Below are 25829 nucleotides of genomic sequence, written 5' to 3'. Positions count from 1 at the left end.
ACGGGGCAAGCTGTGAGCACGAAAGGCGCCACCGACTGGGCGAGGCTAGAAGGCTGAGTGACAGGGGGAGGTGTCCAACCCGCGGCGCGTGTGGGCGGCTGGCGGTGTGGGCGCGGCGTGTGCGGCAGGCTGAGCTGCACCGCAGCGCATACACTACAATGGCTGCTGGAAAGAGGGGAAAGCAAACAATTTCCAGGCCCGCCGCGTCCAGCACGAAATATGGGGAAAAAATTACAGAAAAATCGGAGAACCCTGTAAAAGGCGGGAAGCGGGCGCTGAAGGGATGCTGAGGCTCCCGGGGTAAGTCTGCTGTGGGTTAGGGGTTCTGCAGCCGGGGTTCAGCAGGGAAATATTAGGGTTATTTAAATTCTGAAGGGGGAGGAGGAGGAGGAGGAGGAGGAGGGACGCGAAGAGAGAAGCAACAGCAGCCGAAGCAGGGATGGGGAAGGTTTGCGCGGCTCCATCTCTTTTTAGCCCTTCTGGGCTTCTTGGGGGGTCCCTAAGTCCAGCACGGGAAGGCACCCTAAAAGTAAGACTCGCTTTCTCCAGACTTGGCTGGGAGTTCTTCCTCGCTCTCTCCCTCCCTCCCTCCCTCCCTCCCCTTTGCCTCGGTCCGGGTTTCTTGGAACGGTGAAGAAGTGCCCCCCCCCGCGCGGTAGTTTTAGTAAGTGGGGAGTTTTGCAGAAACTTGGAGAAAAGTGCCCCCACACACACACACTTCGCCTCTCTGTATGTGTGTCTTCTCCACCCCCCTCCCTTCCCTGAGCTCCAGCGTCTGTGCTGTGAATATAGTGACAGCAGCGGTAGCAGCAGCAGCAGCAGCAGCAGCAACAGCGAGGAAGGAGCGGAAGACATTAGAGTCCGCGGTGCCCCAAAATGAGAGAAAATTAATGAAAATTCAGCGGTGTCGCCGAATCGGACACATTTTGCGCAGAAACGTTGCAAAGGGATTGCTCTTGCCGGACGGAGTACCGGGGTGCCCGCAGCTGAAGCTTTAGGGGGAATCTGGAGTCACTTTGGGACATCCAGCGCCCTTCTCCCTCTTTTCATTGGACAAAAGTTTTTTTTTCTCTCTCTCCCCCCCTCCCCAGCAGCATAAAGAAACGAATTTGCCTCCTTTTTTGACTTCGGCGGATGCGAGAGGCTTTCTTTTCCTTTCTCGTGTGGGTTTGGAAGAGAAGCTTAGGAAGGCAAGCAAGGTTGAGGGTGGGTAGCATTGGGGAGCGGGGTTCGCTAACTGAAAGCAGGAGAGATCCGGAGAGAGAGCAGGGACAGCTTGTTGTCAGTATCATAAACAACCAAAATGGAGGGAGAACTGAGGCATATAACAAAATTAAAAATAGCTCGAAAATTCCTAAAAAAAATCCCCAAGTCGCTCGAGCTTCCGAATTGCCCCCTAAAAGATCACACTGAACCCGCATACCCTCATGTGAGTTTTTAATGCGCTCGGAGAGCAAGGAGTTAAAATTGATGCCTATTTTTGTTGATGATCGCTTTAGAAAGGCAAAAGCCCTTTTACAGCTCATTCCCGACACTGCGAGAACGTGAAAAAACCCCTTTCTTCCTTGAATGGTGGCGGGAGGTGGGAATGCACGAGCTGCACAGCTTTGGGGCAATGTGGAGCTGATTGTAAAGGAGGTAACTGCTACATTTGCCAAACTTTGTACCTTCCTTTTCTTGTTCTTTGTCTGGAGAGGGGGGGGATTTGGTAGAAACACAGATGGAAGAAGGGGGAGGTGGCGAGAAATGAACTACCTCGAGATTGTCTTTCTGTCCCTCTCCCAGTTAAGATGTAATGCAGTGTAAAAAAGTAAATCTTAACTGGTTATGAAATGTCTTTAGGTTGATTATGGATCTCAGTGTTTGGGTTCCTCTCTGTAAAGTGCATTCTGTTGTACAATACGGAGTTAAAGCAGCGTGCCTTAGAGTGAATTGGCAGAAAATACATGTAGTGAGGTTCTCTCTTCTGGGAGAGAACCGGTCACTTGGTCTAGTATACTTACTTCACTTGGTTTGTATTTTACAAAGTATGCAATCTATAGTTTTCTCCAGATAAAAACAGTGTATTCTTTGCATCATATTAAAGTTAATGTGAAAGTGCTGCTGATGTTGGTTTCCACGTGGGATCAGAGACAGAGCAGGGTATCTTAAAGAGACAGCTCCTCTTTTAGCTATCCTCACCTATGTCAGAGCTCTAGCTGAGGCAAAGCAGTTGTCCTGTATTTGCTAAACTGTAAAGTCATAAATCAAACTCAGAAGGGAGGCTATAACTACTTAAGCTGACAGAGTTACACTAGTTCCATTGTGATTTCTATGGATATTGATTGGATCTAAGTATTTACTTGCTGTGATGCCATAAGGCTGTATAGTGCAGTGGCTGAATTTAATTTAAATTGTGCTTTGGAAATTGATTTTGCAATGTTATGTGTAGAAACTGAAATAATTTCTGCAAGTCATAGCATAATTTCCTAGAATAACCTAAAGTTTTCTTTATATTAAAATAAATTCAATTGAAGGCACTAGGGAGCTGATAATTAGACAGACTATGGGGGTGTGTCTGTTGAAGTAAAAGTATGTCTTTTTAAGATATTCAAACCTGATCAAAATATATGGCTAGAGCACATAGGGGACCTAATCTGTGTGAACGTTTTACATATGCTTATGATATCTCTGTTGTTTTCATTGAAATACAATATAAAGTGAAAGCAGGTCGCATTTTTAGAATTTGTTGTTGGTAATCACCTACCTAATAATTTGAAGTACCAGTGCCTGTTTTTTAAGTGAATAATGTTAAGTCTTTGTGATATAAAATTGACCATACATGTTTCAAAGCTTCTAGCAATATACCTGAAAAACATCTGTAATAGCCCTCACTTTCCTCATGCACACATATCTAACATAACATACTTACATAGTATAGATTATAAAGTGAATTCAAATAAGTATTCTACCCAAAAGGATGAACTGAATGTTGAGATTAAAGTCATTTGTGTTTATTTTGTGTATTTGAACATCTGTTTTAGTGTGTTTTTTATGTGAGCAACTGAACTCAAGGATTATAGCCTTGTGATCATACACGTCTTGTCACTTCCTTGGGTAAATATGTTGCCTGAATAATCTTGTGGCTTATTACCCTTTGCACAAAAACACCAAATTTTAAAAATTTCATCATTGCAATTATTTTTAAAAAATATATTAGTTTATTTGGGAAGGGATTAATTTATTTTTATGAAGATGCTATATAAACTCTTTTGCTGAAGATTTACCTATTTTTGCTATATGATCCAATAGTTCAAATACAATAAAAAGAACTTAAGAAAAACAAACTTTCAAATAACTGATGCACACCACATGTTTTAAGAATGACACTTGAGTGACATGTGTTTATAGTACATAAGCAATTTTGAATTACCAATTAAAGTCACTACATTCATAAGTAGGTGTATATATAGGGGAATAAATAGGAAATAGACATGTAGTCTTCCACTGTTACCTTAAATACATGATACACTGGCATTTGTGAAGCACGTATAGAAATATTCAACATTGGCATTAAACTTAATGCTGAATTTTGGCATGAATCTTGATTTCTGTGGAGTTCACATTAAATTGAATTTCTCAGAGAAAGAAATAAAATCTATCTGCTTTTCATAATAGAAGTTATCTAAAATAGATCTACAAAACTTGTATTGATGTATAGTTTTATGTGGTATACTGATACCATGATAAATTCATTGTTAAATGAATTAATCTGAAAAATACAATCTGAGTTTTATTTTTTGCTATTTTATGAATGTTCTCCATTTATGGAAATGTTTAATGAAATGAAATTAGAGCGTTTGTTATTTAGCTCTAAATATATTTAAAGCCAAAAGATTGAGAAGGGTATTTGTTTCTAGAATATATTTTATTTCCCTATTTTATTTTTACAACAGGTGAATTTCTTGATCTTTTAAAAATTGAATAGACTTCCAAGAATATAGATATTTTATTACTGAGAACCTACAGTTCTTTTTAAAAAGTTAAAACTATCTTTTAAGAAGTTATCTTGATTGTAACACTCTTTAATTAATATAAAATTCCACCTTCTATTATGCTATAATGTTAGAAATTTCATAGTTCTTCAGTGAATTTTATTCTTCATGTTACTTTTTAATACAACCTTGTTCCACCAAATCTTTTAAATTTTAGTTAGGTTTTCACACTTGATGTATGAATAATTCAATTATGAAATTCAACCTCTTAATAATATTTTATCAAAATAGTTTCTTTCCACTATAATTTTATTCTTTTGATTGTGGAGATTTAAGTTGGTCAGTTTAGTGCATTATCTCAGTAATTTATGTAAATTTGTTTTACACTTAGAAATTAAATTAAAAAGTGGCTTTAAATTGTGTACTTTACACTTAGAAATTATCATTTTAATCTGATTAATTATAATAGTTTTCACACATGTTAAACTTTAAAGGGATACTGAATAATTATGTGTTAAAGGTTTATAGTATCCAAATCTTCAATGAGTCACACTAAAATGCTGAAATGTCTTAAGTGATGAGACTATCCTTGTGAATAGATAGGATTAATAATTCTAGTAGATTTCAGCATGATTTAGTAAATATCTGAATGATATGCTGATCATCTTTAACCAATTACTGTTTAAAAAGTGTTAGAGAACTATGAGAATAAATGAAATATGAAAATATAATTTGTACTTGTCTGACATAGAATTTGTTTAAAAATTTACATGACAGACAGCTACTACTTTAAGTAAGATGGTAGAAACAAAAAAACTACATTTAAAGAAAGCAAGAAGCAGTTGTAGTTTTTTTTCTTTACAATAATGCAGATTTTTGCAAATAAACATAATAGTGTTTTCCTCAAAAACAATAAAATAATTTATCTTAGTTTTATGTATATTTAGTTGCTATTGGATAATAGCATAATTATATCTATAATGCATCAATATAATCTGAACATGTGTGTCTGCCCTATAACTGCACAACAATTAGATAACCAAAACTACATGATGTAAGTTGGTACTATCAAATAATGGTGTAAATTTTTGAAAGAAAATTTTTATCTTTATATTGAAACAACTAGTATGAATATATTTGTTAAAAATTAAAATTCTTATCTGTTTTAACAATTGCTTCATACTGTATATTACTACAAAATTACATTATTAGAGTTTTTGTGAATGTGTAGAATTTGGGCAGCTTATTCGTACTTTGAAGAAATTATAAAGTATAAAACAGAGTACCATAAGTGGAAAAAAGCTTTATTAAAATTAAAAAGTTTTCTTAATCTGTTCCAAAATTAACCTCTTACCATGAAATTGTGTGTATGTGTATAGTTTTGCTCCAGACCACTAAATAACAAAACTGTTAAGAGATATAACTTTTCAAAACAAAAATGTGAAGCAAGATAATATATATGAATGACAATCAACTTGATTTCATATCCCCCCATATGAGCCAAGAGGCTATGGGGAAAAAAGAAATAGGAACATGAAAGAAGATAATGGAAACATACTTTGAAGAGGAAAAATGAAAAGAAGATATGTTTGAAAAAGCTAGTATAATCATATCTGTAGTTTGTATGCACAATATCCCTGGAAATCAGATTTTGCAGACATCTGCTAAAATTAGTTTTTAAAAAGCTAATATTCATGTACTGATGGGACAAACTGGATCACTTTCGATTTTAGTAAACTTCTCTTTTGAGAAGTTGAAAAAGGTATCCTTTTTATGTTACATTATATGGATGTGTGTGTGTGTGTGTGTGTGTGTGTTGTATCTAATGGTATAATCCTGAATTCAGAATGCTGTTGTAAAAACAGTTTTAATAAAAATATCAGCACAATAATTGATGACCAAGAGATGAGTTGTAATTGGCTGGAAAAAATAAGATGCATAGATGAAAATAATTGTAGAAATATTGTAGTATACTTTTATTCTAAAATAGGGATACTTATAATAGAGACAGTTTTAATTGTCTAATTTTCTGACAAATCAATTCTTAACATTTTCACAATTATATGTACACATGCTAAGGCAGTATTTTCTTATTGATGCTGACAGTTTTTTAAACTATATATTTTTGTTTTAAAACTTCAAAGAAAAGGAATTGTGCAACTTATATCCTAGAATCAGAAAGACTTGAATATATATTTATTATGTATATGATAAGTATAAATAATTTCAAAGTTTGTATCACTCATTTACAGTTAAAATTCATTCTGCTTGATAGAATTGGATGTTCTGTAAATACTGTTTCAGTCTAATGTTACATTATGCAACTCAAATTACATTGAATTAAAGGTCCTATAAATGTACAATACTTCTGTTTAGGATTAGGAATACTGTTATTTTTCCCATAGATGTTAAAATTATATTGCTAGTCTTATTCATGTACTATTTATTCTGAAGTTAAAATACGTACAACACATATTGTAAGCCTATTTTCTTTCTGTCTTACAGCCTTCTAAGTGTATGGAATACTTGTAGAACTATTTGTTATGAATGACATTTTAAATAGGGAAGTTACATACAAGTGTTTCCAAACACTGTTCTAGTGCAATGTTATTTTTTTTCTTTACTAAGGGATATATCTTTCCTTCCTTCCTTCCACCTTACCTTACCTTACCTTACCGCCTGCTTCTTACTGGTTAATTTAGCTTCTCAATGATTGATTTTCTCATTCTCTTTTTCAGTTTCTTAAATAAAATGATTAATCTGTTTTTAATAATCTTATTCAAAACACCTTGAAATAATCTAACCTACAGTGTAAGGTATATAAAGTTTGTTACACACAGTATTTTGGATTTTGCTCAAAACTGACCAAAGTCTAAAATACATTACATAGCATTACACAGTTTATATGTATGCTTAAAAGAAACGTTCTGGGAAATATTGGTAATGGAATAATTTTTATTTTCTTACAGGAAAAAATAGTCTGTAATAGGTGAAATCAGATTGTAATGGTTTTAATATGGTATATACATTGGGAATTTCCTTAATTATTCTAAGTTTTCAGAGAATTAATATTAATATAAAATTCTAGTTCTTAAAAAGGGATAGACATTTCTTTGGTATTGTAATAAAGTTAGGACTGTGCACTTTATTTCAGAATCCATGATTTCATTATACTACAAGTTGCTTTTAATAACAAGAAGTGAAATTGGAAGCAAACCATAAATTGGGGGCCAATTCTGAGACTTAACTATCTGACAGACTGGATCTACATCTTGCTCATTTTGCCTATTTTAAAAAAAAAATAGCAAAATTTATGTGTTTATATCCATGAAAATAGTTCTAAGATAGTCCATGGTTTTAAATTATTGTCTTTACTTTTGGCTTTTGTGATATAGTAAATTAATAAATTGAGAACAAAAGAATGTTATCTTGTACATTAACTAATATACTGTGGACAAAAAAAAGCTTTGGACTACAATTAATGAAAGCTTATGCCCAGAAAATATTTCAATTTTTAAAGAGCCACAAGATTACTTATCATTGCAGTATGTGATTTACATAGTTTTTTTTATTTCTAGATGGATGAGTATTTTAAAAAATACTTAAAACCATAAAGCTTGCTCAGTTCATGTATAACTGTTTTTCTTCTTCTTCTGGGGGAGTAAATGAATTTGTGGCAGATTTCACAAATCGTCCAGTAGTAAAATGCAAATTACATAACATTTTTTCTTGAAATATTTAGTTATATCAGAGTTTCATATATTCTCTGAATACCCTTGCTTAATATGATAAACAATATTCTGGACAGTATTAATGGGAATTGTGTGTAATAAATAGTTTTCATATTTACTAAAGTAGTTGAAACCTGTTAAGTTAAAAAAAATCTATTACTAAAGTTTTAGGAAACTCATCTCTATCCAACAAATTAAAGGGATCTTGCAACCATCATATGCATTACTTGGGTCTGAGATGCACAAACAATTGCAATTTCATATCATGAAATGTAAGAGAGTAAGCAGTCCTGTGTATAAGTAATTTTTTCTAAGTAGCACTCTGCTCTTGGGTCTTAATAAAAGAATTAAATGTAGTTTATTTATTTATTTATAATTTAATTTGTATACCGCCCTTCTCCCGAAGGACTCAGGGCGGTGAACAGGGCAATAGTTGAAAAATGAGTCCAGTGAGTTGAATCCCAAATTTCCTTGCTGATTTTTTTAAAAAATTTCAAGCATTTTTCTTTACTCAGCAATTTTTTGGCCTGAAAATGTTTTTAACAACTGGGAACATAGTGGCAAACTGCAGAAATAATGAACAGGCAATGTAGTGTTAGGTAAAGTTAATACAGTGCTATACTGAAATCTACATTCCATTTTAAAGTTCTGCCTTTTGGGAATATTAATATTAAATCAAATAATAATAATACAAATAAATAATTGTATTTCCTGAAATATATACTGATATTTACTGTATAAAATTGTAAATTGATAAATTTCTTTCAAAAACTATTATTTTGTAATCTATTAATAATAAAGAAGTGCAAGTCACTATAACTTTAGTACAGAACAAACTATTGGAAAAGAGTTTGAATATGGCCTACATATTCTGTCCCTGTTGCTTCCCTAGCTTAAATATATCAATAACGTGATCCTCAATAAAATGTCAAGGCACAGGCAGATTCAAGTAGTTCCAGGTTTATCAAATCTTTTCCCGGATCCATTTTATTTTAAAATAAAAATAGCACTTTGAATTGGATCTTGGAAACTCCTTTTAATCTTGACAAAATAAAATTTGATTTTATTGGTTTCTACTTTTGCAGTTAGCCTTGCAATTGATGTCCTAGCAGTCTAGGTTACCTCTCGTACTTTTACAGGTAATCCTTGACTTACAACCACAACTGAGCCTCAAATTTCAGTTGCTAAGCAAGACAGCTGTTAAGTGAGTTGCATCCCATTTAATGGCTCTTTTTGTCACAATTGTCAAGTGAATCATGTCCTTATTAAGCAAATCTGGCTTCCCCCATTGACTTTGCTAGTCACCAGCCTGTTGGGAATATTACAAATGGTGATCACAATCTCAGGACAGTGCAACAAATACATGCCAGTTACCAAGCATCCAAATTTTGATCACATGACCAGAGACATGTTTCTTCCTTAAGAAAGAAGAAAAAATGTTGGGTTTTCTTCAACAATAATGTTTGTTTTTTAAAACAATCACAAAGCATATTATTGTCTTTAATTTAAACATTAGAAGCTAAAGAAATTGGTGAAACCTCAATTTACCAAAACACTATGCAACAGTCTGTATGTGAAATAGACCAATTTCGATTACGTGTAATCTGTGTAATAAAAACTATATAAAACACACAGATAATAAATATTCTAAAATTTTATGGGCATGTGAATAGTGGGGATCCTATTTCCCCAATTAGTCTACTAAAAATGAAAATTATTATTAATATTCTGATTATCTTTGAAGTCACAGTGACTTTTGAAAAACAAAGACCTTTCCTGAAAGGATGAACAATCCATGTACTTTGGAGGAATCATACAACTGCTATGAAGGTTTCTGATTGTGTATGCATATGTAGACTCTTCAGTCGAGTCGGAGAACTGTTGCCTGTGCAACACATGAATACAAATAGAATATTTTTTAATCAGCTGCACAAGCCTTCCAAAGATCCAGCTGTGCCTTATATTATTGTAATATAAAATTACTAGTAATATAATATAGTAACTTTATAGTAATGTTACAGACTAACTGTTGACTGTGGTGGTAAGCACTCTATAGTTATTCAAAGTAATACAGAGGAATAGGAACCTTTAAACAAACTACAAAATAGTTTTTGCTTATTCCAGGTAAGGTTTTAAAGTGGTCATTAATTAGTTATAAAAATAATTACCCATAATATAAAGAGAACGCTACAAAATCAATGCAAGATCTGTCTCTAGTATTGTTAGCCATCCCTTTGTCTTTTACATACATTTTGCATTACTATCTAGGATAGAGTGAATAATCAAAGTCACTTCTTTATCAAATGTATATAATGGCCCATGTCACCAAAGGTAATTCTGGATAGCACACAACAAATGGGTGAAACCACATATAAAAGCTACAGATACAAAAGATATTAAAATTACATTAATAGTAAATATTACAAAACCAGAGGTACAACGCTAAGCAAAAAGGAAATAAAAAATAGCCACCTCAGCAATTGAGCATCAGCTGATGGGCAGAAGCAGGACCAAAAGTGGGTAGAATTTTAGAATTACAGAATAGCTTTTTTCCTTATGGCAGTCCAGTCATCTTGTGACAAATGCCTTACAACTGTAAATGCATATGAAATGAATAGTAACTTACAATAGAATAGTGTGAAGAACAGGAGAATTTGTAGGCATCTAGCAAAACAGATGATAACATGTTTCCTGATTTTATTTTAAAAAAACCTAAAATCTGGAATGAAACAATAGGCAAAAGTCATTTCTGTGTGTCTGCAATATATTGGAATGTTTCTGAATAGTGTATCTGTCATAGCAGAAAAAGATGTATAAATGAAACATTTTTTTATCCACTACAGAAATACGGCATACTTCCCCGTTCTCCAAGTTATTGTAGTGAATTATAGTCATTAAAGATCTTTTTATAAGCCATTGAACAACTCCACCTGCATGGTTGGATGCCTTTTGGTTGTTTAAATTAGCTGCAGAAGATTTTTGAGTGTTGCTGCCGACTAGAAATATAGCTTTGGGAGAAATTGCATTAGCAGAATGTTTGCTTTTGGAAAATTAATGTTTCTTTAAAAACTGTCAGGTTTCAAAAGCTCTCCCATTCTCACTTTGTACATTGATAGATACTGAAAACACCATGACTTTCCAGAATAATCTCAAAAGAATGTGCCCTATAAAGACTATTGCTATAGCTTAAGGAAATAAGAAACACACCACAATATTGTTACTTTCATAAGAATATGTCTGAGCAAGTTAGAAGTTGCTTTTCCATCTAGCTTCAGCACAAACCAGACAAACTATTTTAGTGTGATACGTGAATCCAGGCAAAGGCTCTTTGTCCTCTACACTACAGTCCCAGCACCTAGATTGATACAGGATGAGATGAGAATGTCTTTTTCAACTTGCTGGATGGATTGAGGAAAAGAGACTGCAGGCTGGAAGTGGCAATCTGAAGCTTGCATCCACCCATGGCCCAGAAGTGTTTGGAGCTAGATAGTTGTCTAGCCAACTATGTCATAAACAGCCAAGTAATGCTTCTTGCAAACTAGTTTGCAAAATGACTAAGCATATTGTCTGTACATTAGATTATGTTACCTATAAGACACTTTAAACTGTTCAAATATAAGTCATGAATACATACTAAAGTTTGCAGGAAACCAGAAATGGTTTGTATTAAAACAATACCTGAAAATAATTAGCAAGCTAGAGACATCATTGTTCTTGTCACATGCAACAGGAGTACATTCTTAATCATTCTATAGTGAGTGTGATCATGTAATGAATCTTTTACAGTTTCTTTTAATTATTTTCTAAGACTGGATTCACACATCATGCTAAGCAAAGCTATAATAAGGGGGGTGTTTGGTCACTTTGCTTAGCATATGTGATTCCAGTAATCAAGTTGGCTTGTTAAAATTACCATAAATGAATGACACTAACAATTTAGAAGTTCTGCATACCATGAAATTAAATTTGATGACAGTCTTAGGTTTTCATGGTTGAGAAAATCAATGGCTGAATCATCAATACTGTCAAATAGATTATAATTAACAGACATCATAAAAATTGTTAGAGCTCATGCATAGACATAGAATTATTGATTCCAATAGATGTATGAAATAAATGAAGATTTGCCCATATCTGTCCATAGTTGTGATGACTATATCTGTCATTGTGAACTTATATGAAGTCTTATTGTTTGAGATAATTCTTTTGTTTTCCTCCAGCTTTTCCTTTCCTGGGCACCAAGTTCTACATATTCCAATAATAGTAATAAATGCAGAATATATACAAAGTTTTACTTGTGATAAAAGTCATTGGAGGTATTTTTAATACGTGGAAAAGATAACATTGAATATATGAGCTTGTGTGTCTCCACAACGTTATTTTGAAACCAATACCTTAAGCTTTGATATATTGCTTGAGTGATATATCATGTTTGTTCATTTTTCATGCTTCTACAGTATGCTTTAACAAGAATTTCCAGAAGCAGCCTAGGGAAGAACTTTGGTGTTGCATCGAAAATTGAAGACCATAGAGGACATTCTCATTATCACAGGCTTCTTTCAGTAAAGTAATTTATGTGTTGTGGGGTTGTGGAGAAAAACAGTAGTTGTAAAGTTACTTGATTTGTTATGCAGGTTTTGGTGTAGTTTGTAACCTAACCTGTAGAGAAAAAAGGTTGAGGCTGAAAGACCAAGACATATGCAGAAGGATAGAACTTAATTGTAAGCAGGCATAATACAAAGCAAAACGCTGTGTACAACATTTGAAAGTTGTGTTGAACTTCAGAGCTTAAAATGAGTATGCTTTTTCATGCAGTAATACATTACTAGGCACTTGTTTCTTCAATCAAACCTCTTGTACTCTTTTTTAAAACTTTTTTTAAACTATGGATGTACGTATTTCTTTTCCTAAACAAATACATCTAAATGGGTAGTTTGTATAATCCCATATGTATCTGCTGAAAAATGAATATTATTTAATGGTCATGAATGCAGCCCTGGAAACGTGGATCTGATTCACTTTTATCATTTATTATATGCCATGAAATAGGTTTTTTAAAAAAAATACTGTCCTATATTCTCTTGTCCAATGCAGTCCTGGACCTTGGGGGTTTTTTATCGGTTATTTCCAAGTTTGTATTTCCAAGTTTGATTTTTAGGTTAATGGGTCATGTTTTGCATAGCAATATTTCATGCACTGAGTTGTGATTGTGCAAATATCTGTTGCGATATAACTTTTTTCTAACTTTAAGATGCTTTGACGTCAAGAGTTTACATGGTTGATTTGTTCAGCTCTTTCTCTGAAAATTGTTTAAATAGAAAGGCATTCATAAAATAAAGGTAGCATATAGGCTGCCATAACAGAAACTCAGTTCAAATTGTGTTAAATATTTGTCTTGGATCATATGATGTCTAGCTCTTTCTTTTTCTTTCTTTCTTTTCAGATCAGCAAAAATGGGAAGCAGTAGATTCTGGTTTACTTCTAGAAATGTCAGTGGAACTGGTTAAGACCAAAATCTGAAGGTTTATCTTCGTTGCCCATCACCAGGTGTGCACTGACAGAGGCTACCATAAAACTATTTTGAGTATGAACATCTTTTAAAATGGTATAATATATATATATGAAAGTATTGTTTTGTAATATAATTTTAAATTGTTATTGATACTGTATCATTCATTCTACAGTTGTGAAAGAATGAATATGAATAATGTGTACTGAAGCTGAAAATAGACATTGCTCAAATTTTTTTCAGCTGGTCTTTGAGAAGTGTAATATTTGAGCAACAGTATTAAATACTGTCTGCATTGCTCAGCCTGTACATCCACAACTGAATTAGCAATATATGACAACTACAAATAATAAGCTAGTGTTTTAATTATTTAAAAATTTACCCTAGGGATAACAGAACCAAAAGCAGCTGGGCTTCAAAACACTATGCGCATTGTTCATCATTTACATGAGAACTTTTCCAATAATCTTTTTCTGCGCTGCTCCTCATATATATTTTCTCACTCTCTACAAAAAAAACACTACTGCTTTCGAAAACCATTCATTTTCTGTGTTATTATTCAATAATGTAATTTAAAGGGAAGATCAGTTTTCTCTTCAGATATTTTATATGCACAGACCTCTTTGGATACGGGCCACCAAAATTATTATTTTTTTAAAGAACCCATAATTCTGAACTTGATTATCACTTGAATCCACATAATTCATAATCAGTTAAGTCATAATCAATTAATTTTAAAGCAGCAGGCAACAAGCGCTATTTTCCTTTCTCTCATGGGTTGGATAAATATCTTTTGGGGATCACAGGCTGCATGATTTCAGAAGATGAGCCATATGCAGCCCATAGACTGTAGGTTACTGAACCCTGTTGTAGGGAATGCATCTACAGTTTACTGAGTTGTTTCAAGATTTTGTCTCCAGTGCAGATAGAATTACCGGAAGCATGTAAATGAAACACTGGTTTCCATATATTTTCATGTATTTAAAGTACAACTAGTCCTCAACTTACCATTCATTTAGCAATCACTCAAAGTTAATAACAGTGCTAAAAATAAGTCCTTATACTTGCAACCATTACAGTGCACCTATAGTCACAAGATCAAAATTTGGGATCTTGGCAACTGACATGGATTTATGATAGTTGCAACATCTCAGGGTCACATGATCAGCATTTCCAACTTTCTTAGTTGGCTTCCACCAAGCAGAGTCAGGGGCGAGGGGAGGGATTCTCTTAATGATTGCATGCTTCACATAACAGTTGTGATTCACTTAACATCTATGGCAAAACTAGTCATAAATTGGGTGCAACTGCCTCAATTAGCAACAGAAGTTCCAGTCCCAATTGTAGTTGTAAGTTGAGGACTACCTGTAAAATGCTTCCTTTTTCATCTGAACCTGAGGCTCTTACTATGTGCCATATTATTAATTTTATGGAACCTCTACTGCATAGTTCCAAGATGCAATGAATGTGAACTTTTGTAGTTATTCTTGAGAAAATGAACATTTGTTGGTATATGCTGTGCACTGGGGAGAAGAAAGCAGACTTAAACCAATAGGGTCACTTCCCTATTAAGCCTTTGCAGGGCTACAGTGGTAAGAATGGATTGGTGAAAATCACTATCCCTTTTTCTCCAACAAAACACTGCTGAACCATTAGCTGAAGCCAACTAATATAAACATAAAGGACAGGAGGGATTGTAAGAAAAAAGAGTTTTATTTATTACCCTCAGTTGTATCTTCTAAAAAGATTTGATCACACCTGGGCTTGAATATCAGTATTAAATATGCACAGGAAAACTATGTTGGGGATATCTAATTTAGGAAATGGGAATGCAGAATCTGAGAGAGAAGGGTTCAGTTGGCCATCACAACCTAAGATATATTTATTTTTAAGAAGTTGAATATTAACTAATGGGAAATAGTGAGCAATATAAGGTATTATCCTTTCTTTCCTGCTCCATAATGCAATTCTGTAAAAATCTCTTGCATTTTATTGTTTTTCTTTCTCTGCTTACTCAGTTTTTTTTTTAGTGTTCTTTAATCATGGTCATAATAGAATCTAGGGTGTTTTACTGATTAGTTCCACATCTGTTGTACTTTATTAGTTAAATAGGCATTAGTATTAATAAGAACAGTTAACAAGCTAGCTTTATTAAAAGTCACTTTTATGATTGTATTGTTAGAGATAGAATTATAATTTAAAAAATCAGATTCTAAAATTCAGTATAATTTAATTACATGTTGAAATTTACAGAGCAACATATATACCAGTGTTATTAATTCTATTAAGATTCAGTTGCCTTAGGAGTTAGGGCTTCTATTGCTTTAAGACAGGCATTTGTTACTTTTTTATGATTGGAAATGTTCAGAATTCCCTCCCTTAGCATAAGTTATAATACTGAATTGTTCAATAAATGACCAAATTTGTGCTTGATAAATACAAATTATGTATCAAACTTTTTTACCAATAAATAACTCCATCATCCTGTACTTAAGTTTTTAGAATGACTTCCAATTTTTCTGGTGGCCAATTGTTAAGCAATCAACAGTCTCTTGTGGACTTGATTTTTTTCCTTCCTTTGATGCCATTTCTTCCTCACATTTTTGACTTAAATATAATTCATATTGCTGTATAGCTGCAGTTTTACTATAGCATTAAAACACTTTTATAAAGACTTTATCAATTATATTTGCAAAGTGCTAAATAAAATTTCTATAATCTCTAACTGCAATTAGACTAAATCTGAAGAGTGAGAAGTATCCATGTACTTCTGCCTACCTAAGACCAAATAAAATTATCTGTCCATATCTTAATGTATTTAGCTAAAGTGTTGAATATTTGGATATTTGTGAGAACACCTAAAAATAATTTTGTGCCAACTATTTTTATAAGCTTTGGGTTTTAAAATACGCATTCTTTAGAACTTTTCCTTAAAAAATCATGTATACGTAAAAAGAGTTACAGCAATTTCTACATTACTAAACAGAAGGCTTTTATACAAAAAGAGACTTTACAATGATTGTATACTTTCTACTTAGCAGAGTATCAGCAAAGACGTCATTTGGATCACATAGTAAATTAATCTAAGACACTAGGAAAAAATATTGCCCTTTTTATTTCTGCCATACCTTTTCCCTTGTAGACAACTCTCTGAATATTTGAAAACCCTATTGAAGAATTTGGGATAATTTTCTCTTAACACTCCATTTGCCTTGTTCAAGTGGGAATGATGAACTTATTAAAATCAAGTTTATTGAAGGATCTAAACCTGTGAATCGGTATACATGGGTATACTGTCTACTATATACTGTTATATTAGCCGCCCTGAGTCTTCGGAGAAGGGCGGGATATAAATGGAATTAAAATTAAAAAAAAATAAATACTGCAAAATCAGTGAGCAGCAAAAAAAGTCATAAATATTTACCGTAATCTCTACCCTGTAGCACCATGTTCATGCAAATGAAAGTTCCATAAATTTCCAGAACAGATTTTGATGTCGAAGGGAAAGAGAGGGAGAGGAAGACGAAAAACACATTACACTCCATTGATTGAAATTTATGTTCACAGATCTATTCTAGTTGGATTCAATATTATGTTTGTAGTAGAGACCCAAATAGGCATAAAAGTTGGGGAACTCTCTAGCAACTAACAGAAAAGAAATACTGGATTATTCAAAGATGTAGATTTCCTGAAGTTATTCTCCCCAACCGCTCAAGCATTCAGGAACAGGGTTAAAAACAAAAACAGGATTGTTGGAGCATCAGCAATTCAAATCAAAATTCAAAGTAACATTCAAAATAAAATGTCTAACTAAGAAAGTAAATAGAAAGCCAAGGCTTGATTTACTGCTCTTGCCCCAATAGTCTTAATAAGCATTACAGCCTAAACTGTGGGTGGATATGTATCTCATTACTTGTATACTCTCTGGCTCCCTTCCTTTCTTCTGATGAAATATTTGCAAGTTGAGGAATCAACTTTCTTCTCTGCTTGGGCAATTTGCTGACCCAGGTAACGGGTAGAGTTTAGTTTTACTGACCTAATAAGGATTTCATCAGGTGCTTTCTTTGCAGACTTCTTAGCCATCTTCCCTCAGCTTTCTTCTTCTTCAACCCCAACCTGCCCTTCTTTCAAAGCTGCGTTTAGGCTCCGCAAGCAGTGCTGTGGGTTGCTGTCAAGGAGGTTGGTGTTTAATTTCTTTTTAACCCCAACTCAGGATTTACACGGCCCTTTTTGATAGGTTTCTTAAGCTTCATATCTACCACGGGATAGGAAGAGACCAGCCATACTTGCTTCTTGGTTGCTCTGATAACTTCTTGCCTCACTTGACTAAGCCACATGACACAGAGGAAGTGTGTCTTGACTATCTTCTGGCTCTTAAGACATCTTAGTGAAGAATGGACCTTCTGTTCTAAATAGCTGGCTTATTCTGCAAATAATAAAATTTAATATAGAGATAAAAATACATTCTTAAGAGAAAAACAAAGAAAAGAAAAACAGATGTGAAAAATAAGATTCATTTTTTTAAAAAATTAAAATAAAATTGATGTTAATCAGGAAGAAAAATGTTAGGTTGATTTATCTTTTCTACAAGAAACTACCATTTTCAGGGAAGTAAAACTCATATTTAGTAGTATATGTTTTATGATATGAGACATTTTAAAAATTGATCAATTAGGAAGAAGACTACAAAATATATCAAATTCTGTAAACAAACTTTAACTAAGATAGGTCTTAACTCAGCTTATTATGGCATCTTCTATGCTTATATTTGTCTTTTCTGAAACTATATCTGTCAGTTATTCCAATCTATTTCTCTGGCCTTGCTATCTGTGATCCCATTTTAATCTTATATATCTTAGGGTGATAAAAATTAAAGCAATTGCACAGTGCCTATAGTACTAATATTCAGGATATAAGATATTTAAATAATTGGCTAGTAAATATTAGGCCATTTTCATATGTTAAAGCATTGCATAGAAAAACTGAGGAGTTTATCACTTCAGAATATACCTGGACGATCTGCATCTGTGAATATTCTCATAATTTTTTAAAAAATCTATATTCAGGATGATAAGATGTTAAAGAAGGAGCTTGGTTAAACTTTATCTGACTTGCAAATAATAAGAATGGTTTGGATTGCCTGTTCTGCTTTTATTTTTTTATAAAGGTTGGGGGTTTTTTTCCTATTTTTTGCAGATTGTTGCTTTTATTATATAGCTTTTATTTAAGACTATTCAAATTCTCTTTGCAAACCACATAGGAAGAAAAGTAAAAATAAAATTAATAATATAAACATGAGACCCTTCAAACATGCAGATCTTCCTTCTATTCTGTAGTATTACTTCCATATTGCTGTATCCTATAGCATTCATTTTCACAATGCTATGAGTCAGACAACAATCTTTTGGAAGTATATATTAGTCAACTTGAATTTTGATGCTAAAATTTCATGAAACAGATAAATTAATTCAAAAACATATAAAGCAATATGAGGTACTTCAGAGTACATGTGGATCTGTCCATCCTGAGCAGTGAATTTTGAGCTTTAATAAATAGTCTAAAAAGCGCCTACATATATTACATTAGACCAGCTGAACCTAATTTTATATCTGCTTTATTCAAAAGCATCACATAGCAAGTAAACTTCAAAATTAAGTGTAGTTACAAATAGTTGTTTCTTATTTTTTTTTCCAGTCCCCTTTTGCTTTCTTTAACGACCACATGAAACTTGAGAAGCCATCTAAAGCTAAATCATTTAGTGGAGTTGGGCAGTTCCCAAGTGTCCAACAAGAAGGCCTGGTTTAGGCTGCGATGGCCACTGTCATTCCTGGTGATTTGTCAGAAGTAAGAGATACCCAGAAAGTCCCTTCAGGGAAACGTAAGCGTGGTGAATCCAAACCAAGAAAAAACTTTCCTTGCCAACTGTGTGACAAGGCCTTTAACAGTGTTGAGAAATTAAAGGTTCACTCATACTCTCACACAGGAGAGAGGCCCTACAAGTGCACACAACAAGACTGCACCAAGGCCTTTGTTTCTAAGTACAAATTACTAAGGTATTAAACTCTATTTATTTTTCAGATTATATTATGTGTTGGCCATTTTAATATATATCTGTGTACACTTCAGCTGATTTTTCTGAGAGGAAATGTTAATTTAGACATCAAATTGTACAATTATAAACTACAGTGCTTAATATTATAAACAAATCTGAATTTGTGTGTGTGTATTTGAAGAGAAAAGTTTAAACAAGTTATATAAACTTGTTACAAAGGAGTGAATGGACTGAGCACTTTGGGTATGGTTATAACAAGTAATACTACATAATAAAATGTTAATGTAACTTAAAATCATCAAAGCAGCAGTTGAATAAATTAGCTTATAATGTGTGTTGCTACATTTTAGTATGATATGTACTGTCTGTAGTGACATGACTTATGTAAATTTCTTTCAAATATATTTAGTATTTAGGTACCATAAAAATGATCATATGTACCTTCTGGTCAAAATAAATACTTACAGAATATATCTGTGTTTAAAGGCATATGGCTACTCATTCTCCTGAGAAAACCCACAAGTGTAATTATTGTGAGAAAATGTTTCATCGAAAAGATCATCTAAAGAATCACCTACATACACATAATCCCAATAAAGAGGCCTTTAAGTGTGAAGAATGTGGAAAGAACTACAATACGAAGCTTGGATTTAAGCGTCACCTGGCTTTGCATGCTGCAACAAGTGGTGATCTCAACTGTAAAGTATGTTTGCAGACATTTGAAAGCACAGGGGTGCTGCTGGAGCACCTAAAAACTCATGCAGGCAAATCATCAGGTGGAGTGAAGGAAAAAAAACACCAGTGTGAACATTGTGATCGACGGTTTTACACCCGAAAGGATGTCCGAAGACACATGGTAGTACACACTGGAAGAAAGGACTTCCTCTGTCAGTATTGTGCACAGAGATTTGGCCGGAAGGATCATCTAACACGGCATATGAAGAAAAGTCATAATCAAGAACTTTTGAAGGTCAAAACAGAGCCAATGGACCTTCTTGACCCATTTATTTGCAATGTTTCTGTGCCTATAAAGGACGAGCTGCTTCCTGTGATGTCTTTATCTTCCACTGAACTGACATCAAAGCCATTTACAAACACTCTACAATTAAATCTATACAACACACAACTTCAGTCCATGCAGAGTTCAACATCTGCACATCAAATGGTTGCCACATCATTACCTTTAGGAATGCCTTGTCCAATAGACATGGAATCAATCCACCCTTCTCACCAGCTTTCTTTAAAATATCCACTCAGTTCTACCTCATATACAGTTTCTATGACTGAGAAAGACCAGCCATTGAAAGGGGAAATGGAAAGTTACTTACTGGAACTGCAAAGTGGTATGCCTTCTTCATCCCAAGATTCTCAAGCATCATCATCTAAGTTAGGGTTGGATCCTCAGGTAGGTCCACTAGATGATGGATCTGGGGAGGTTTCTCTTTCGAAAAGTTCTGTTTCTATGAGTGAACCTCTAAATACCCCATCACTGGACTTCTCTCAGTTATTCAATTTTATACCAGTAAATGGACCTCCTTTTAATCCTTCTGTTTCTGTGGGAAATCTTGGAATGAGTTACTCACAAGAGGAGGCACACTCATCTATGATTCAGCTTCCTCCACAGGCACAAGATCTTCAAGACCCTGGTAATGGTATTAGTCTTGGGTCTCTTCACTCATTATCTGCAGCTTTCACTAGTAGTCTAAACACAACCACAACTCTACCACGTTTTCATCAAGCGTTCCAATAAGATGAGAAAATGGCCTTGTGACAAATGTGTAGAAATGCCTTAGATGACATTAAATACTGTAGTGCCTACTATGTCATTTGTAAATCTACTTTTGTACAGTATCAGTCTCATTAAGCCAGTATAAAATTCAAATTAACTTTTAAAATAGTTTGAATGTGTTCATTCACAGTTGTTTACTCTGGTTGTTAAAACAATCTGTATCCTCACTGCCAATAGATCCACATTTTTTTAAAAAAAAGTGTATGGAAAAAATATTTCCAGAACATTCTGGATCTCTTGTTTTAAAGCTTCATCGAGATTTGATAATTTTTATGATAATTAAATGTGGCTCTTCTGATAATTTTAAGAAAGAACAAAACAGTAAAAAGACACTTTCACTTTCCTTGTATAAAACAACTGAAACAATGATTTATGAGTACATTTGTCACCAGGATGAAAAATTGTCCAGCTTTTTACGTGCAAACTTCTAAGAAGGTCTGAAGGACCTATTTTTTCTTAAATAATTTCACTATTAGGCATGAAAATGTATTTCTTCATTTAAGTGCAATTACAAAGAAGTATGATTTGGCAAATAAAAGTATGCCTTATTGGCAACTCTAAATAGAGACAAAATTAAGAGCTTACCTTGAAATATAAATATTTTGGTTTCATCATTCTGTAAATATCTGTCATTTCCTATTCTCATAAAAGATGAGTCAAAATCTGCCAAAAGGTTTCACATGTTGTTGATTTCTATTTGAAGTTATAAAATGAATGTAAATCCACAAATATATTTTTCCCATAATTACATTGGAGCTAATCACTTTTGAGTTGTATTTCATGACATATATTATCCCCTGTGCAAGACCTTTGCTGGTAATCTTCCTTACCACACCTGGGTATTTGGCTAGTGATTTTTTTTCAATGCCAAGAATTTAAAACAGGACTCTTAGGAGTGAAGTAAAAGCATATTGCTTATGCCACTTTTACTTAATATTCAAGGTATTTAAAAAACTAATAGCAAAACAGCTATTCATGCTGTATGTCAAATTGCTATTCCTTTTCAAAACGTATTCTTATATTCCCAATAACCAAAAGAAAGAAAAACTGATATAAAAATGGAAAATGTACTTTTGCTGTAATTTGGAAACATATCCACTGATACCTTTAGACTTTTAAATCATATAATTATCTCTATTCATTAGTGTGGTTAAATACATGAGTTTTAAGTAGTTAAAGGAAATATATTTAAGAGAAACAAAGTTGCTCCCATTAAGGAGCTTTGGCTCCCAATATTTGTATCATAAATTCCTACTTTATCGTAGGAGCAATATGCAGGTATGATTTTACTATTTTATACTGATGTATTTAAATTTTATTACTGAATAGTAACTTTTTATAAGTGTTCCAAAGGCATTAAGATAAGGATGTATTAATAAGGAAAAGACCTTTTCAAATTTTGTAAGCTGCTCCAATATGCTGTGAGAATACTTTCTCAAAGTAGTCATTAGCTCTGCTGCATGATTGCTTCTTTTAGTTTCTATGAAACAGATTGCTAAAATGTATCTTTAATAGAATGATTTGTTCAATATTGCTTTTCAGGCTTTTAGCACCATTATTTTAATCCCAGGGTGGGGGGATTTCAGAAAGGAAAAGGCTTTATCATTTCAAAGGACTCATATTCTACAAGAAATGTTTTTTTGTAGATGGTGATTACTTTCAACCCTTAAAAACAGAATTGGCTTCAGGCTTCATTGTCTTTATACCAGTTTTTTCATTACTCATAATTGTTTGTGTTTCTAGGAAAATACTGTCATAAGACATACAATTGAAAACAAAGTTTCACTTATTAAAGAAGTGAAATGAACCAATTTTAACCTATCAGTTTTTCATATTTACCACTACATTACTTATAATTTTTGACAGGGTTGGTATGTATAAAGCATGTTATAACAATGTTTCAGTATTAGTTGCTGGTTACCTTGTTTTTCTAAAAAATAAGAACTAGTTTTTTCAATAATCCTTGATCCATGTTAAAGGTCCATATTGTCATGGCAGCTCTTTCAGATTCTGAAATGGGATTAATTAGAGAACAGGTGCATTTAAAATTAGCAATAGAACTTCAGACAAGATATTGAACCTCATTCAGTTAGTACTTTGGTAAATGGCTACACCTTGTGTGAATGTCACTGAAGATGTATGAATATATGGAAGCAGGATGACTGTAGGTATTATTTACACACTAGTGCTTTATGACTATCATTTAAGCAGAGACATTGTTTGGCATCTTTAAAATGTCAATTTTAAAGCCTATTTTATAATTACCAGGTTAACTCTTAAGAATGAAGTGTTGTGTGTGCTGGCTGCTCATGCACCACACTTTGTATGATATGTTTGCTTATGTTTTATTAGTAGTGAATTGTGGAATAGAGTGATTTATTCATTTGACAGTAGAGGTTTCCAAAAACCATGTACTGACTAAAACATGAGCCAGACCTGATTGCTTTATTAAGCTAATAATGAATGTTAAGAGTACATATTTTCAGGATCTTTTACCTAGTGAGCGTTATATGTATTTTACGCTGTGTGTGTGCATGTGTGTGTTTTAAACTAAAGCTCGATCAATTTCTGTGTTACACATAATACAAGATATAGCACTTTCAAAACAAAAATATAAATCTTATAAAAAATTCTTGCAGGTTATGCTTTGTTTTTTTTAAAAAAAATATTACTTTTTCAAGTGCCATTAGATGACATATGCAGGCTTTTGGTATAATGCTTTGGGTACAAGATGGTAAACAGTGTAACTATTAACAGGTACATCATAAAGTATTCTTTTTTATCAATTTGCTCTATTGCACAGAACTAGAGTGTCTTTTTAAAGAGTTTTACAGTAGATTCCTAGGTTTACAATTTCAACAATATCTTTTACTGCCATTTAATATCAGTCCAATAACTGAGTGGTTAACCATATTTAAGTGTATACATAGAACTTGGAGGTTGCAGTCATGTGCCCACAATTGTTAGCTGAATCCCATATAATTCAATGGGAAAGACATTAAGCACAGGATTTTAAGCTAACAGCTCAGCCCTGTATGTTTTATTTGGAATACCTGTTACGTTTAGTGAAATTTATTCTATGCATTATTCATAGGAGAGAAATCTTCAGAATGTTAATAAACAGAATTTCAAAGTGTGATATCCTGCCACATGATGCTGTTGTTGAAATTCATAGGTTGAAATCAACATAGGTTGATCTTATGCCTATTAATATAAAGAAAAGGATGAAGCTCTTAATTATTTGTCTCATACACTGGTTGGTCAGGTTAAAATGATGTGCCTCTGAGTACAAAGATCTCTACATTTACATCTAAATCTAAATGAATGACAGCTGCCTATCAACATCATATCAGTATACAGTAAGTTAACCACCCATTTGAAATTAGAGATCATTTAAAGTAAGTCATGTTGATTAACATACCCTTCACTTTTATAAAGGTGTCCACATATTGAAAGTCCTTGACTTTCAATAAGTATTTAACCCTAATTAACATAGAACTATTGTTAACTGCATGCAAAGACTTTTCAGTATCCGCATCAGTGGTACAACTGAACCAGAATGAATGTTTATCTTCTCAGAAACACTCCTGCAAATATATTATAGTGGATCATGCTGCTAATATAACTTGGGATACAACTCCTCTCATGGTGCTACAGATCTCCCTGTCTCATTTAGACTGATGTATTTTTATCCATAGAGAAAGGCCTATATTAGATTTATAGATGTATATTTTTATACTGTGACTTAATTTGTCATTAATGAATTTTGTATACCACAGTTTTTTCATATACACTTGCAAAAAGTAGAAACTTGGACATATATGCCCAATAAACCTATCATCAAAACTAAAATGAATGGGGCTTTTAATATGGTGTGAAGTGAAGAACATACTTGTTTATAAAAGCCCTTAAATATTGACAGACTGGGAATTAACATAAAAAAGGATGACATCTGAAACAAACCTAGATTGCTGAAACTATTTTTAGATAGTGAGAAATGTTTAAACTTGCGTGCTGAAAAGTTTCAGTGATACAAATTTTTGAGTCAAAATAGAAAAATGCATTCCAGACTGAATTTGTGTATTTCATTTAAAATTACTATCCTGTGATATGGAAATTTGTGTTGCTTATCATATATATGTACTTTACAATGTATTCACAAACTACTGTTGTATTTGTATAAAATATAGACAGATTGCATATATATTTTTGTGTATAAGCTCTGTAAAATAGCTATCACGTTATGAAGCTGCAGCAGAAATTCATTTTAGACATTCATATCCAAAGAAACAGACTATTTATTGTACACATACCCTCATAAAAATATAACTTGCTGCTATTAAACAATAGTGCTGCAGCTTCTTGCGGCCTACAGTGTTATGTTTGCTGTACAAAAAAGTATGTGAACTCCACAAAATATCAATAAAACTACAAATGGTTTTAGTTATGTACAAAATATGCCTGGATTTAAGCTACTGTATGTTGTTTATCTGTTGTTGCGGTAACCATTAATGTCTTTGAGCTACTTTTTAAATTTGTGGATAATTAACTATTTTACTGTTTAAAAGAAGAATGATAAATAGCATCACTGCATCATTTGACCCCAGAACAAGGAGAACTCCTGGGTAAAATTCATTCCCCACATTCAGAATGTCCCCAGAGGTTTTTCCTAAATGAGGAATTTATAGTTTGCCACTAATTATGCTGCATCTTAGAACACCTTACAGATTATCCTGAATTTTTCTTTTGTTTTGTTTTGGCCTTTGAGTCAGTT

At 33.2% G+C, this 25829-nt stretch overlaps 1 protein-coding gene across 4 annotated transcripts; it reads left to right on the top strand.

The window, feature by feature from the left end:
- The first annotated feature begins 111 nt into the window (after positions 1-111).
- On the top strand, positions 112-22196 carry PLAG1 (PLAG1 zinc finger). Of its 4 annotated transcripts, none has more exons than XM_081322159.1 (4): positions 112-300; positions 13149-13252; positions 18909-19267; positions 19753-22196. In XM_081322159.1, the coding sequence occupies exons 3-4, from the start codon at positions 19026-19028 to the stop codon at positions 21014-21016; spliced, it is 1506 nt and encodes a 501-aa protein (XP_081178285.1). In that variant the 5' UTR covers positions 112-300; positions 13149-13252; positions 18909-19025; the 3' UTR covers positions 21017-22196. The 4 variants fall into 4 exon arrangements, with proteins under 4 accessions (XP_081178285.1, XP_081178284.1, XP_081178283.1 ...); XM_081322158.1 differs by having other exon boundaries at positions 13149-13289; XM_081322157.1 differs by having other exon boundaries at positions 13149-13310.
- Positions 22197-25829: the final 3633 nt, after the last annotated feature.

This window comes from Vipera berus (genome assembly GCF_964194415.1).
Source record: "Vipera berus genome assembly, chromosome: 3".
Classification (NCBI taxonomy): Eukaryota; Metazoa; Chordata; class Lepidosauria; order Squamata; family Viperidae; genus Vipera; species Vipera berus.
The sequence above is the reverse complement of the archived record's forward strand: the minus strand, read 5'-3'. Positions and strand labels throughout refer to the sequence as shown.

Coding starts and splice junctions, on each gene's coding strand:
- PLAG1 (XM_081322159.1), top strand. CDS start 19,026: ATGGCCACTGTCATTCCTGGTGATTTGTCAGAAGTAAGAGATACCCAG. Junction 19,268..19,752: donor TCTAAGTACAAATTACTAAG/GTATTAAACTCT, acceptor CTGTGTTTAAAG/GCATATGGCTACTCATTCTC.